Raw genomic sequence first — 11,522 nt, forward strand, 5'->3', positions numbered from 1 at the left:
TTGCTGGTACACTCACTCAAGGTACACTAAATAGTGTACCTTTATATACGTTGATATTAAGATCGCAATACTTCCCCTTCGATTAGAGGTAAGTAAAAATAAAATTGTTAAGTTCCAAAATTTTGTTGTTTTCTGTCTACTTTCGTTTCGAAGATGGTAGATGTCGATACGGCATATCTAGAGGTCAAATTCAGTACCACTAAAACTTCATAATATTCTTTAAAAAAAATTATATACTTTTCTTCTGAAAATACCCTTTTTGAATCTAAGACAGTATTATTAGTAACTACACAGCGATAAGAGATAGCGCTAGTTAATATTCCAAAGAGCTCGGAGAGGTCGTTGAGTGGAGTGTAGCTCTTTGGTATCGATCATATCCTTAAGTTCTTATTCGTCTTCTTTTCCGAGGTGATTCTCGCGCAGTGAACTACGGGTTGTTCGCCAGTTACCATTCACAGTGAGTCTTATCTTTATTTACTTTAGTTTCCCCCGTTTTCTGTTACAATTTGAACTTTATAGACGTTAACTACATTTTTCTTCTGCAAATGACCTATAATTATATGAATTATAGTGATTCTATTAGAATGATGTAATATTGAGATCCACCTATCACATTGTATAATACATTCACAGTTTCATGAATAATCAATCGATTTACCTCGTTTTGTATATTTTAAGTAAATTTTCCAATTTTTTATTAATATTTTAGGATTAGCCTACATTCAATGGCCTCGTGTATTCAAGGTCAATCAATTATTACTCCTTAGTCCACTTGCTCTTCTTTTCGCGTGGTTGTGAAACTAATATCCTTTCTAAGAAATGCAATAAGTGATTAATAAATAATTTTTCTTTAGGTATACCTAGATAGTCAATATGGGAGTTCCTGCTGGTGATGCTGAAAAGGGAAAGAAGGTGTGTATGATCAATAAGTGTTAAATTTTTATTGAGAGGTTTTACAGACAATTGATTTGCTTATTTAAAAAAGGACATAAGTACAAAAATAGGTTCTGACTAATTCTGAAAAAACTATCTTAACTATAATTATGATGTATTCTGTGGTAAAATTATTACATATTTTTTTCTGCCTTAAAAGAATTGAGATTACAGAAAAGTTTAAGGATTTGTAACTTTGAACTTGAAGCCTATCTTAAATAAGAATTCAATTGTCCTATAGAGTTAATTTGATCTTTTATTCCTATTCAGTTGACCCTTCATTGACTGATTTTCAGAATTCTCTCTCGTTTATTACTATTCATATAATATTTTCATTTTGAAACTTCCTGAATATTCTTATTACCTTGTAATTTTTAGAAATCAGTTGTACATTTTTTTTAATCACAGTATTAATTGTTACAGGTTTTCGTCCAGAAATGTTCTCAGTGCCATACTGTAGAAAAAGGCGGTAAACACAAAGTTGGCCCTAATCTAAGTGGCCTGGTAGGTAGGAAAACGGGTCAGGCACCTGGATTCTCCTATTCAGAAGCCAATATTTCCAAAGGTAAAATTACTTCATAGTGAATACAGAGTTACTAGTAAAAAATTAATGGTGTTTCAACCATTTTATTAATTTCAATATTTATGCTATTTCAGGTATTACATGGAGCAAGGATACTCTTTTTGAATACTTAGAAAACCCAAAGAAATACATTCCAGGAACTAAGATGGTGTTCGCTGGAATCAAGAAACCACAAGAACGAGCTGATCTCATCGCTTATCTTGAACAAGCAACTAAGTAAAAACGATTCCATTAAGTAGTGTTCGAATACTCCAAGGAGGTGAAAGACTCAACTCCGGGTTATTTATTGTAAGATTTATCCAGTTCGCCAAGTGAGATAAATAAAAACTTTGCTGATTCTCTGAATACATACTCATGTTGTGTATTAAATATTCCACTTTACAAGTGTTTATTATTTATTTATAGTAAATGTTGACATTTTTGTTGAAATGTGATATGTATAGATCGTAACAATAAATTATTATGAAAATTAAATTGTTGTTCTAACCTTCTATACCATAGTTAAGGCTTAGTAAAATGATTTTGAATCAACTTGAGGCAAAATGCCAAAAAATGTCTATGAATAGTTGTTTTGAAACTAGGTCATGTCGTATATGTTGGGTTTGACCTTCAAAGTGATAACTATTCAGTCTGAATGTTCTGTCATAGTCTTATCTTAATTCATGAGACAGAGATTATATGTTGAGAAAAAAAAATTCCATTCTTTTTGGTGTGATTCATCACTCAATGACATCTGATTTTCTTTTATTTTAGATTTATTGCATTGATATTAGCTATAAAACTTTTTTTTATTGTTCTATTGCCTTATTGCTAACAAAACATTTTTTTAAACTGGATTAGCAAATTTTCAGTACATTTCTTTTCTCTTTTTAAGCACAATTGTAGGCTTATGTTCAACTATTTACCTTAAGCAATTTGAAATCAAACTAATATTAATTAAATATTTGTATTCGATTTTTTTTTTTTTTTACTAAGATTTTACATTTTAGCACTTAATGTTTATTTTAATTAACTATGTAAGTGGTTGATATCATAATTAAAATTTGCACAATTGGTACACTAAAGTGTTGGCTATTGAAGTAGATACGGGCCCTGTTTTACAAAAAAAAGTACAAACTAATACTTTGGCTTTTGTAGTTTTTACTTGGTTTAGTATAGCTGACTTAAACTTTTAATTTTTGCTACATACTTATAATCACCCCTGAAATAAAAAGTATTAGTGCTTGTTACTTTGTAGTTTTTTTACTAATTTATAGACTAATACTATTAGCTTACATTATGAAACAGGATGATGCTGGTAGGCATAATTAAGTTAAATAAAAATTAAGCTAATCAATTTTTTTCTAAATTATCCTATGTTTCATGAATTATTAAGAAACATTTTATGATTACTATTGATATTAATCATTTCCTTCACACAGTAACCCAGTGAGAAACTTTATTGTATAAAAATAATGTTAATATGCAGAAATAAAATAAGGTAATTCATTAATAATAAATAAACTATAAATTTAATCATTTACTTCTAACTTTTATGAAGTATTTTAAAGCTTTAGATTCAAAATAAAACAGTTAAATAACTATTATAAATGCAAAAAATTTAAATTTGAAAAATTGTAAATGATGGCGCTAACTATCTTGTTTATTTAAATCAGCAATCTGGTCACTTCTTCATTCAGCAAATTTCATCATTATCCCCGCCCTCTTTGTAAAGTTTAATACATATATTTTAAATTTTTCTTGAAAGAAAGATAACCAAGAAGGAAGTTTTAATAAATTTTCCTTGTTCCTTTCCTGGAACCAAATCTTGTTAGTAATTGCTTCTGGGTATAATGAGGTCATTCAGTTCACTTATTTTACAAAAAAAAGAATTATAGGAAGTCATCCCAGCTTTTACTATAATATACCTTAAGTAAAAATGAAATGACTATTCCATTTACAAAAATTAGGAATTAGCTAAGGTCAAGTATTAATTGAATTTTTATTCGATTACTACTTACCCACTTAATCTTTATTAGACAAATGCCCAATTGAACGTTGGTGGTTCAATTGATAAAAATTTTGAACAATCAAATAAAAAAAGAAATTACCAAACACTCAAAAAGATTTTGGGAACATTTTACAAGTATGACTGGTATAACAAAATATCTAACGCATATTGTGATTGGTTCATTTCATTAATTACGAAAACTGATGTTCATTTCTTTAATTCCTTGCTAAATTACTATTGAATAACTTAAACATTTTTTTTTTCAATGTAATTAATGTTATGTAATTTCTCAATGTATTAATATTAAAAACAAAATTATTTATAATCCACAAAATACAGAACAGAAAATTATATATCTTTAAATCTTTGATTCTCATGTTATAATATGATCTAACAAAATCCATTTTATTTGATTGCTGGATTAATGTATTTTATTGATTATTAAATTTCTTAAAACTTAATCTGATCTCAGTTTTTATTATATCTAAACAAATTTCATTAGATTAAAATATTATAAAGTATGATATAATTTTTTAAAAATTTAAAGTACTTTAACTGAGATTGTCATTAATAAATCTTGTGACGTAGTTCAGACTGATTATGTAATAGAAATATTTAAGATTTACAAAGTACTGTCTGATGTAATGAAGTAGATATAGTAGATTAGAGCATTGTAATATAGATAAGGTAATCTATTACTTAAGGGGCTGATTCATTTAACAAGTGCCTCAGAATTTAACTTGACTATGTTCAAAAGAATACAGGAAATAATGTTTTTAAAGACACACCCAAGTAACAAAGAGCAAGCTATCTTTTGTACCTGGGTGAGTTTTTTTCTAATAAAAAAAAAGTATTTTATGAAATTTATATATTTAAAAAAAACAACAAGAAAAATAATTAAATACATGTTACATTTACAAAAGTAATTTATCGATAGTCACTAATTTAACAATGTACATAGTTAACAAATAAAATATTTACATTATATGCATTTCTTCTAATAGAAATTAAAAAGCGTGCCTTTCCAGATCTATTTTCAATTTTATATTTACTGATGCCAATTGAACCATTAAAAACTTGAAAATATAAGGAATTTCCAATTTATCTATTGTACCGGTGGAATCACATAATTTACACTTGAGTACTTCTTCGACGTTCGGATCTTCAACGCGAGTATTTTCAATAAACAAAGGTCCTAAAACTGTACCACATGTTCTGCAAACAAGAGCCTGCAAATGAAAAAAAAAAAATACATTATGAATATTTATACTCCAGTTAAAGTTGCATATTAATAAATTTAAAAAATACATTTTGAATATTTTATACTCGAGTTTAAGTTTCATATTAATTAGTAAATTAAAAAAAAATACACTATGAATATATTATACTCGAGTTAAAATTATATATTAATAAATAGAAAAATACATTATGAATACTTTATACTCGAGTTAAAGTTGCATATTAATAAATAAAAAATACATTAGGAAAATTTTATACTCCAGTCAAAATTGCACATTAATAAATAAAAAAAAAAATACATTATGAATATTTTATACTCGAGTTAAAGTTGCATATTGCACAGCTAGTTAAAAACAATATCGACTCAAAAGTTTATTGGACTAAGAAAACAAATTTATTAAATATTGATACAAAAGATTATGATAAATCTGTTTCATTTGTTCATGGAATTTTATTGGTAGAATTTAAATAAATAAATGATAAACTAAAAAATAATTTATATAATTATAGAGTGTGGGTTAGGCTCATTTATAATGATATCCAAGAGACTTATTATTTGGCACTAACCATGTAGAGACCTTTTAGACACTCTAAATACCGTCTCCTGAGAGCTAGCTATTTCTTCAATGTTTACAATAAACCAAGGTCTTTATAATAATAGACTATCTATTTTTAATATTGTTTTTGGAAGAGGAAAATTTTTTTTTTTTTTAGTTATAAAAAATAAAATAAATTTATTATTATATATATGTATTTTATCCCTATTGTGTCCTGACTATACGTACCTAAAAAACAAAATCAGTTTTTATAGTCTTTAGTTCACTGAAACACTCGTACAATCATAAATGTAATAAAAACAGTATCAGAGGTTATTTTTTATAAAACCGCATAGATAGTTGATTAATGATATCCATATCATTCTTATTTTAAGAACATACTATAGAATGAATTTTTTCCCCCCTATCTTTAATTTTTTTCTTCTGCATTTATTGTTTAATTTCAATATTTACATTTATTTTTTATTAATTATTATTATTATTACATTCCTATTTATTAATGTTACTGGTATAGATTGTTTATGTAGTTTATTTGAGATGTTCTAATATTATTTAATAAATTTCTATTGTGTCCTGACGCAGCTGCTTTGACCTTAAACACACTGATAAATATTTTAACTGAATGACTACATTTTAATATGACGGGAGTAGGTAGCTCAGTAGTAAGGCACTGTGCTACCAACTCCAAGCCGTGTGTCAGCCCTGTGGGTTTGAGAGCCCTCCGAGGTTCACCTTACCTCATGAAGTGTGTACCCTTAATTAGGTAAAAATATTAAGGTCAAGCGTGATTCTGTCCAATTCACCTCCTTGTACAACTGTTGGTCTAGTAACAGTATTTTTTTTACAAAGTACTACACACCTGAACCTTCATGAGTTTTAGCGGTAGATTTAATTTTTTTCAATATTTTAATATGAAACTTGAATTTTGATATACATGAGATAATGTTAAGATAGTGAAAGTAGCCACAAATATTTCTTTAAACCACATATTGCATTATGGATATGTACTATCAAATAAATAACAAAGTAACTTAATAAACTTAAAAAACAAACTGTTATATAGTCCAGTTATATTATTATAACTAATACTGTTTTTCTTAAAACTATGTTTTTGAATAAAACCCCTTTAATGAAATGAACAAAGATATGTATAATAAAATTATTTTCATTTTTTTTTTTAAGATAGTCTTTATAAAATTATCTAAAAAGAAAACTAAATTATATTAATAATAGTACCATAGTTTTATCTGAACAATGGAAGAGACGATCTTGTAACAGGAAGGCAGCACCATGAGATATTAAAGAATCACGCTCCATTTCGCCAAACCTGACACCACCACCTCTTTTTCTACCTTTGACTGGTTGTCTTGTAACAACATCGGTCGGTCCAGTGCTCCTTACCTAAAAAATATCAAAATGAATTAAATTAACAAATTTTCAGTTTGAAAATGCAACGAGTTGGCGAAAGTCATTCAAAGCATGAAATAGATCTAGTCTAAAGTTTAACAAATAATTAATTTATAAAAGCTTAGATAAATTAGTCTCAACGGTTATAACCAATATACGGTAACAACCCACCTTTAAAAGTGTTTGTTTAAACTTCTATTTAAGAAGCTAGTTAACATTACAAAGCTAAAATTCCTGATGAAAAATAAATCCTATTTTTCATCTTCCAACTTTATTTTTTATCTCATAATTAAATCTTAATTATGAGATATGTTTATTGTGATTCTATAACAAGATTTAGATCTTTCAATCACATTTTTCAGATCAAGTAATTTATAATTAGAATGTTAAAAACTTTGTAGGTAGTGTTAAATAGGATACTAGAATTTTAAAACGTTATTAATGAAAGAAATTAATATTAAAAAGTCATAATTCCTGATAAAAGCAAAATTTAATTATGAGATATATTTTGATTTTATAAGATTGACAAAATAAAAATATATATGTTATGCTATATTTTTCATAGAATATTGAGTCTAAAATTATAATAAATTTAATATTTACCTGCCACTTATCAGACACCATATGCCGCAGGCGTTGGTAATGGACAATACCGAAAAATATATGAGCCTCCATTTCGTTACCGTAAATACCACTGTACATTTTTTCTGCTCCGTAGTAGTCATATCCTCCTAAAATTAACACTTTTATTAGAAATGTTCACAGCAAGAATACCACATAGTTTCACATAATCAACACCATTTTCAAAAGTTACTGTTTCTAATATATAAATTGATCAATACTTAAAAAAAAAAATCTCATTAATATGGGATATTTAAAATATACACACACCTTTTTGCAATGATTCGGCAAAATAATCTATGGCCCTCTTTTCTTCATTAAATTCAAAAGGTGTTGCATCATAAACTTCGCCATGCATTGCAGCCGCTTTACCAGCCATACATTCAATCATCATAGCTAAAAACACAAATCATTTTATAGGTAATTTTTTATCAATATTATAACAAAAAAATTTTTTTTTAACTTAATAACATAAAATTGCAGTTTACCTATAGTCATTCGAGAAGGAAATCCATGAGGGTTAAAAATGATATCTGGTACGATTCCACTTTCCGTAAAAGGAAGATCTTCCTGAGGATACCCCAGAGAACAAATACCCTTCTGACCAGCACGACTGGCAAATTTATCACCGACTATCGGGTTTCTCTGAAAATCAATAGTTTGAGTATAGTCTAAATATAAAAAATTTGTAATAAGAAAAGACAAAAGCAAAAACAAATACCGGAATCCTAAACGTGATACAAGCTTTAGCTATAACGCTATCTCTTCCACCAGGAAACATTCCGCAGAGTTTAACGTTGTCCACTATTACATCTTCCTTTCCAGTAAAATTTCCAACAATAAATTTCGAAACGTTGTGATCAAAATAACTGAAAACATTATTTGGTTTTAGAAAATCACTAAAATAATACAAAAGATAATGGATTCTGGTGAGACAATTATTGTAAAAAGGTATGTTAAATGATAAAACCAAAGGGTTGCCAGAATAAAAAAAATAAATAGAAAATCACAATTCTGGAAAAAAAAAAAACAATCTTAAAACATCATATTGCTGTTGATATTTTAGAGAACAGTAAATTTAGTGAAATTAAACTTATTGTGTTGACGGGCTTAAAAACGAATTTTCTAGATGTTTATACACAGAACATAATTGTACTAGAAAATTTATCATGGAATGAATTTAGTAAGTACAATTATGTTGATTTACAGTTTAAAAAAATAACTTACTAATGCATTATATTATATTATAATATTATAATTATTATTATATTAATGCAAACAATTATTTATTTGAGAAAGAGACTAAAAAATGTGAACTATGGCAAAGAAACACTTTTTCACAGAGCTACTGTCACTTTTTTAAAGCAGATTATCTGTCAACTCTAATGATGGGATGCTGTTAATGAAAAGAAGCAGCATCAAGAACACTTCATTGGGATCTTTTCCAGGGGCAGCAAAAGAAAACTTAAAAGCAGAGTTCTTACTAAAATTTTCCAGATGTGTGGGGGTATTTGCTGAATAGCTGTGTTTTCAAAGACTTATAAAATACTTTTTTTTTTTTTTTTTTCCCTTTACAGAAATGGTTACGTGATCATGTGCATACTATAGTAGGCTGGGATCTTGTGACCTATTTTTTGATACTTATGACTCATGAGATTTTTGCAAGCAACTCGTTAAATTATAAAATGTTAAATAAAATTGTACCATACCAATAATAGGGCTGACCATAACTGATTTTTGAACCAGGGAATGGGAGTCCATCTTCCCCTAAAAATTCCGTCAATTGTGGTTTAGCAGGATCCAATCCAAAATATGATTTGGCCTAGAAAGGTAATGATTTTTTTTTCTAATAGTACTAATTAGAATAAAACAGTAAAAGTATATCCTGTTATATGTTAACTTACAGATTTCAGTTCGATAAATTCTGATTTTACAATAGAACCATGGGCAAAACCTCTTTCCAATGATGCTTTGTTTATTATCATAGCATCTTCCATATCATATCCCTATAAAATTATTTTAAAAATTAACAAATAATTATGTTAATAATGGCATTATTATCTACAGTAATACTTTGATTACTCTGAGAATTTATTAGCTGAAATCTTTATACATGTATTGGTTCTTAATGGAATCGAATTCATGTTCCATTAACTGCTTATTTTATGTATTTGTGCTTATATGGGTCATTCTACCAAAACTGGGCATTTTGAATGTAAATAATTTTCACTAAAATCATAATAAAATAAAAACACTGTAGAAGGGATCTGCTATTTCCTGGCTAGGAAAAGTAATGAACTTACAAGGCTTATGATGATGATTATGGCTCTGATGATAAATTTAAAATTTGATAAATTAATGAGAATCCGATTGTGGGACAGGAATAAAATGAGTCCTGGATAACAAGCATGTAGATGACACTCGACATTTCTATTTTTCTTAAACAGGTTGTTGACACTAAAAAAACAACTGCAGACAGACCGAATGAATAATAATTAGAAGTTTTATGAAAATTAAAAATAATCATGTTGAATGATTTTGAGATTAGAAAATTAATGGAGTAATGGCCGATGACATATATTAGGTAATGAAAATTGATCTGGCAAAAATATATTGATGCAGATAGCATATGTGATGTTGAACACAAAATGCCCATTTTTGGAATAATCATCCATACCTTTAATTTTCTTTTTTTAAACTCCAACCTGGCCATTTCCAACATATGAAGGCAGTTATCTAACAGATCATTAAACTATTCTAATAAGAGTGGGAAGGTAAAGTTTTCATTCCATGAGGTTACCACGGAATAAAAGTTACCCAGGCTAGAATCGAACCGGCATCATTGTAGACTCAAGGTTGATAAGGTGATGCCTTAACACACTTGGCTACCACAGTCTCAGGTTATCAAAGTTTTATTGCAAATGATTTAAATGTAAATAAATAAATATTACTGTGTATGAAATGACAGCAATTACTGCATTAACACCCATAGCGAATTCATCAAGGTTTACAAGATCGTAATGAGTTGGTCTGAAGAAAGGTGAAGCCGGAGTGTGGAGCCAATACAGTTTAGACTCGGACTGATATTTCCAATTGTGACAGGGTGTACCCATTGTTTGCTTTCCCATCTGAAATATAAGATAAAACAAAAATTACAGCAATAATAACACATTTAATTAAATATTTATAATAGAAGTACAAGAAAAAAGTTAGGAAATCAGAATATATCTAAAAAAAAATACATTATGCTCAGCAGAGAAATGATTGTCCATTTCTGATATTCAAAATCCCTGAACCAAATGAAAACATGGCAAAATATAAATGTAATACAATAAAGACTTAAACAAAGTAACAGATAATATATTTACTTGATAATTATTTATTGTGTATTGCATAATTTTCATTATTAATTAAAAGAACCTGATGATAAGAATGTACTCTTTAACCAATTTTTATTATTATTATTATTTTAATAATAATAATAATATAATTTTCAAACGAAAATCCAATGTAAATATACATCAGGCCATAAGTTTTCATTGTTTTTCAAGAAATATGGAATAGTAAGGAAATTCTGCCATATTCAATAAGTACAAAGGTTGAAGATGTAAGATACGAAAATTGAAGTGAAGTCAGTCCAAATAGGTAAACTTGACTAAATTAAAAAAAAATTATCAGAGGTAATATCCTTTAATATACCCAATTTAAATATAAAAATTAAGTTACCTGACACTGGTACATGTTCCTTGGACTTTGATTGCAATCAGGCATTGGTATGAGGGATGCTACGTTGCTGAGTATAGTAGTTTTAGATAGTTCTTGATGAGTTGTGAGCTGAAATACAAATCATTTATAACAAATAAATAAAACTTAATACAGTAATTCACAACAGGATGTCTTTTAAAATACATAAATAGTAAAATTTCATCTTAATTAAAATAAATACTCAATAAGTAGAGTAGCATTCATATTTTTAAAGGCCCGAGATTCAAATATGAATTATCAAGACATTAAAATTTTCGAGATTAGCAGTAAGTTAGAAATAAAAGATATGAAATAACAAGATAAATATAGAAATGTATTAATATTTAATTATTACTACAATATGAAATATTAGGTGAGGAGAAGATGGTTGGGGGTGCGGTCAATGAAACAGAAGTATATAATAAAGTTGTTTCAAGTTGTTTATTTA

At 27.6% G+C, this 11,522-nt stretch overlaps 2 protein-coding genes across 3 annotated transcripts in view; one reads left to right on the forward strand and one right to left on the reverse strand.

Moving 5' to 3' along the window:
• Positions 1–327: 327 nt before the first annotated feature.
• LOC106679789 (cytochrome c) lies at positions 328–1,990 on the forward strand. Its single transcript, XM_014419131.3, has 4 exons — positions 328–457; positions 855–912; positions 1,357–1,498; positions 1,591–1,990. Exons 2-4 carry the CDS (start codon positions 874–876, stop codon positions 1,734–1,736), a joined length of 327 nt encoding a protein of 108 aa, XP_014274617.1. The 5' UTR covers positions 328–457; positions 855–873; the 3' UTR covers positions 1,737–1,990.
• Positions 1,991–4,373: 2,383 nt separating this feature from the next.
• RpI135 (RNA polymerase I subunit Rpl135) overlaps positions 4,374–11,522 on the reverse strand; it is a 16,718-nt gene continuing 9,569 nt past the window's right edge. Inside the window, exons 13-22 of one of the 2 annotated variants that reach the window (XM_067047625.1) lie at positions 11,057–11,164; positions 10,282–10,458; positions 9,235–9,336; positions 9,040–9,152; positions 8,052–8,199; positions 7,819–7,975; positions 7,601–7,726; positions 7,313–7,440; positions 6,539–6,703; positions 4,374–4,735 (exon numbers count right to left, since the gene is read on the reverse strand). In XM_067047625.1, the coding sequence (XP_066903726.1) occupies positions 4,514–4,735; positions 6,539–6,703; positions 7,313–7,440; positions 7,601–7,726; positions 7,819–7,975; positions 8,052–8,199; positions 9,040–9,152; positions 9,235–9,336; positions 10,282–10,458; positions 11,057–11,164 (1,446 nt within the window). In that variant the 3' untranslated portion in view covers positions 4,374–4,513. The remainder of the gene's footprint in view (positions 4,736–6,538; positions 6,704–7,312; positions 7,441–7,600; positions 7,727–7,818; positions 7,976–8,051; positions 8,200–9,039; positions 9,153–9,234; positions 9,337–10,281; positions 10,459–11,056; positions 11,165–11,522) is intronic. The other variant, XM_014419099.3, reaches the window with a different exon arrangement.

The sequence above is a fragment of the Halyomorpha halys genome, unplaced genomic scaffold, assembly GCF_000696795.3.
Source record: "Halyomorpha halys isolate HHAL.00 unplaced genomic scaffold, Hhal_1.1 Scaffold218.1, whole genome shotgun sequence".
Classification (NCBI taxonomy): domain Eukaryota; kingdom Metazoa; phylum Arthropoda; class Insecta; order Hemiptera; family Pentatomidae; genus Halyomorpha; species Halyomorpha halys.

Bases quoted from the DNA above. Each gene is read 5' to 3' on its own strand.
- LOC106679789 (XM_014419131.3), top strand. From the start codon at position 874: ATGGGAGTTCCTGCTGGTGATGCTGAAAAGGGAAAGAAG. The intron at 913-1,356 runs GTGTGTATGATC...TAATTGTTACAG, and splicing joins ATGCTGAAAAGGGAAAGAAG to GTTTTCGTCCAGAAATGTTC. The intron at 1,499-1,590 runs GTAAAATTACTT...ATGCTATTTCAG, and splicing joins AGAAGCCAATATTTCCAAAG to GTATTACATGGAGCAAGGAT.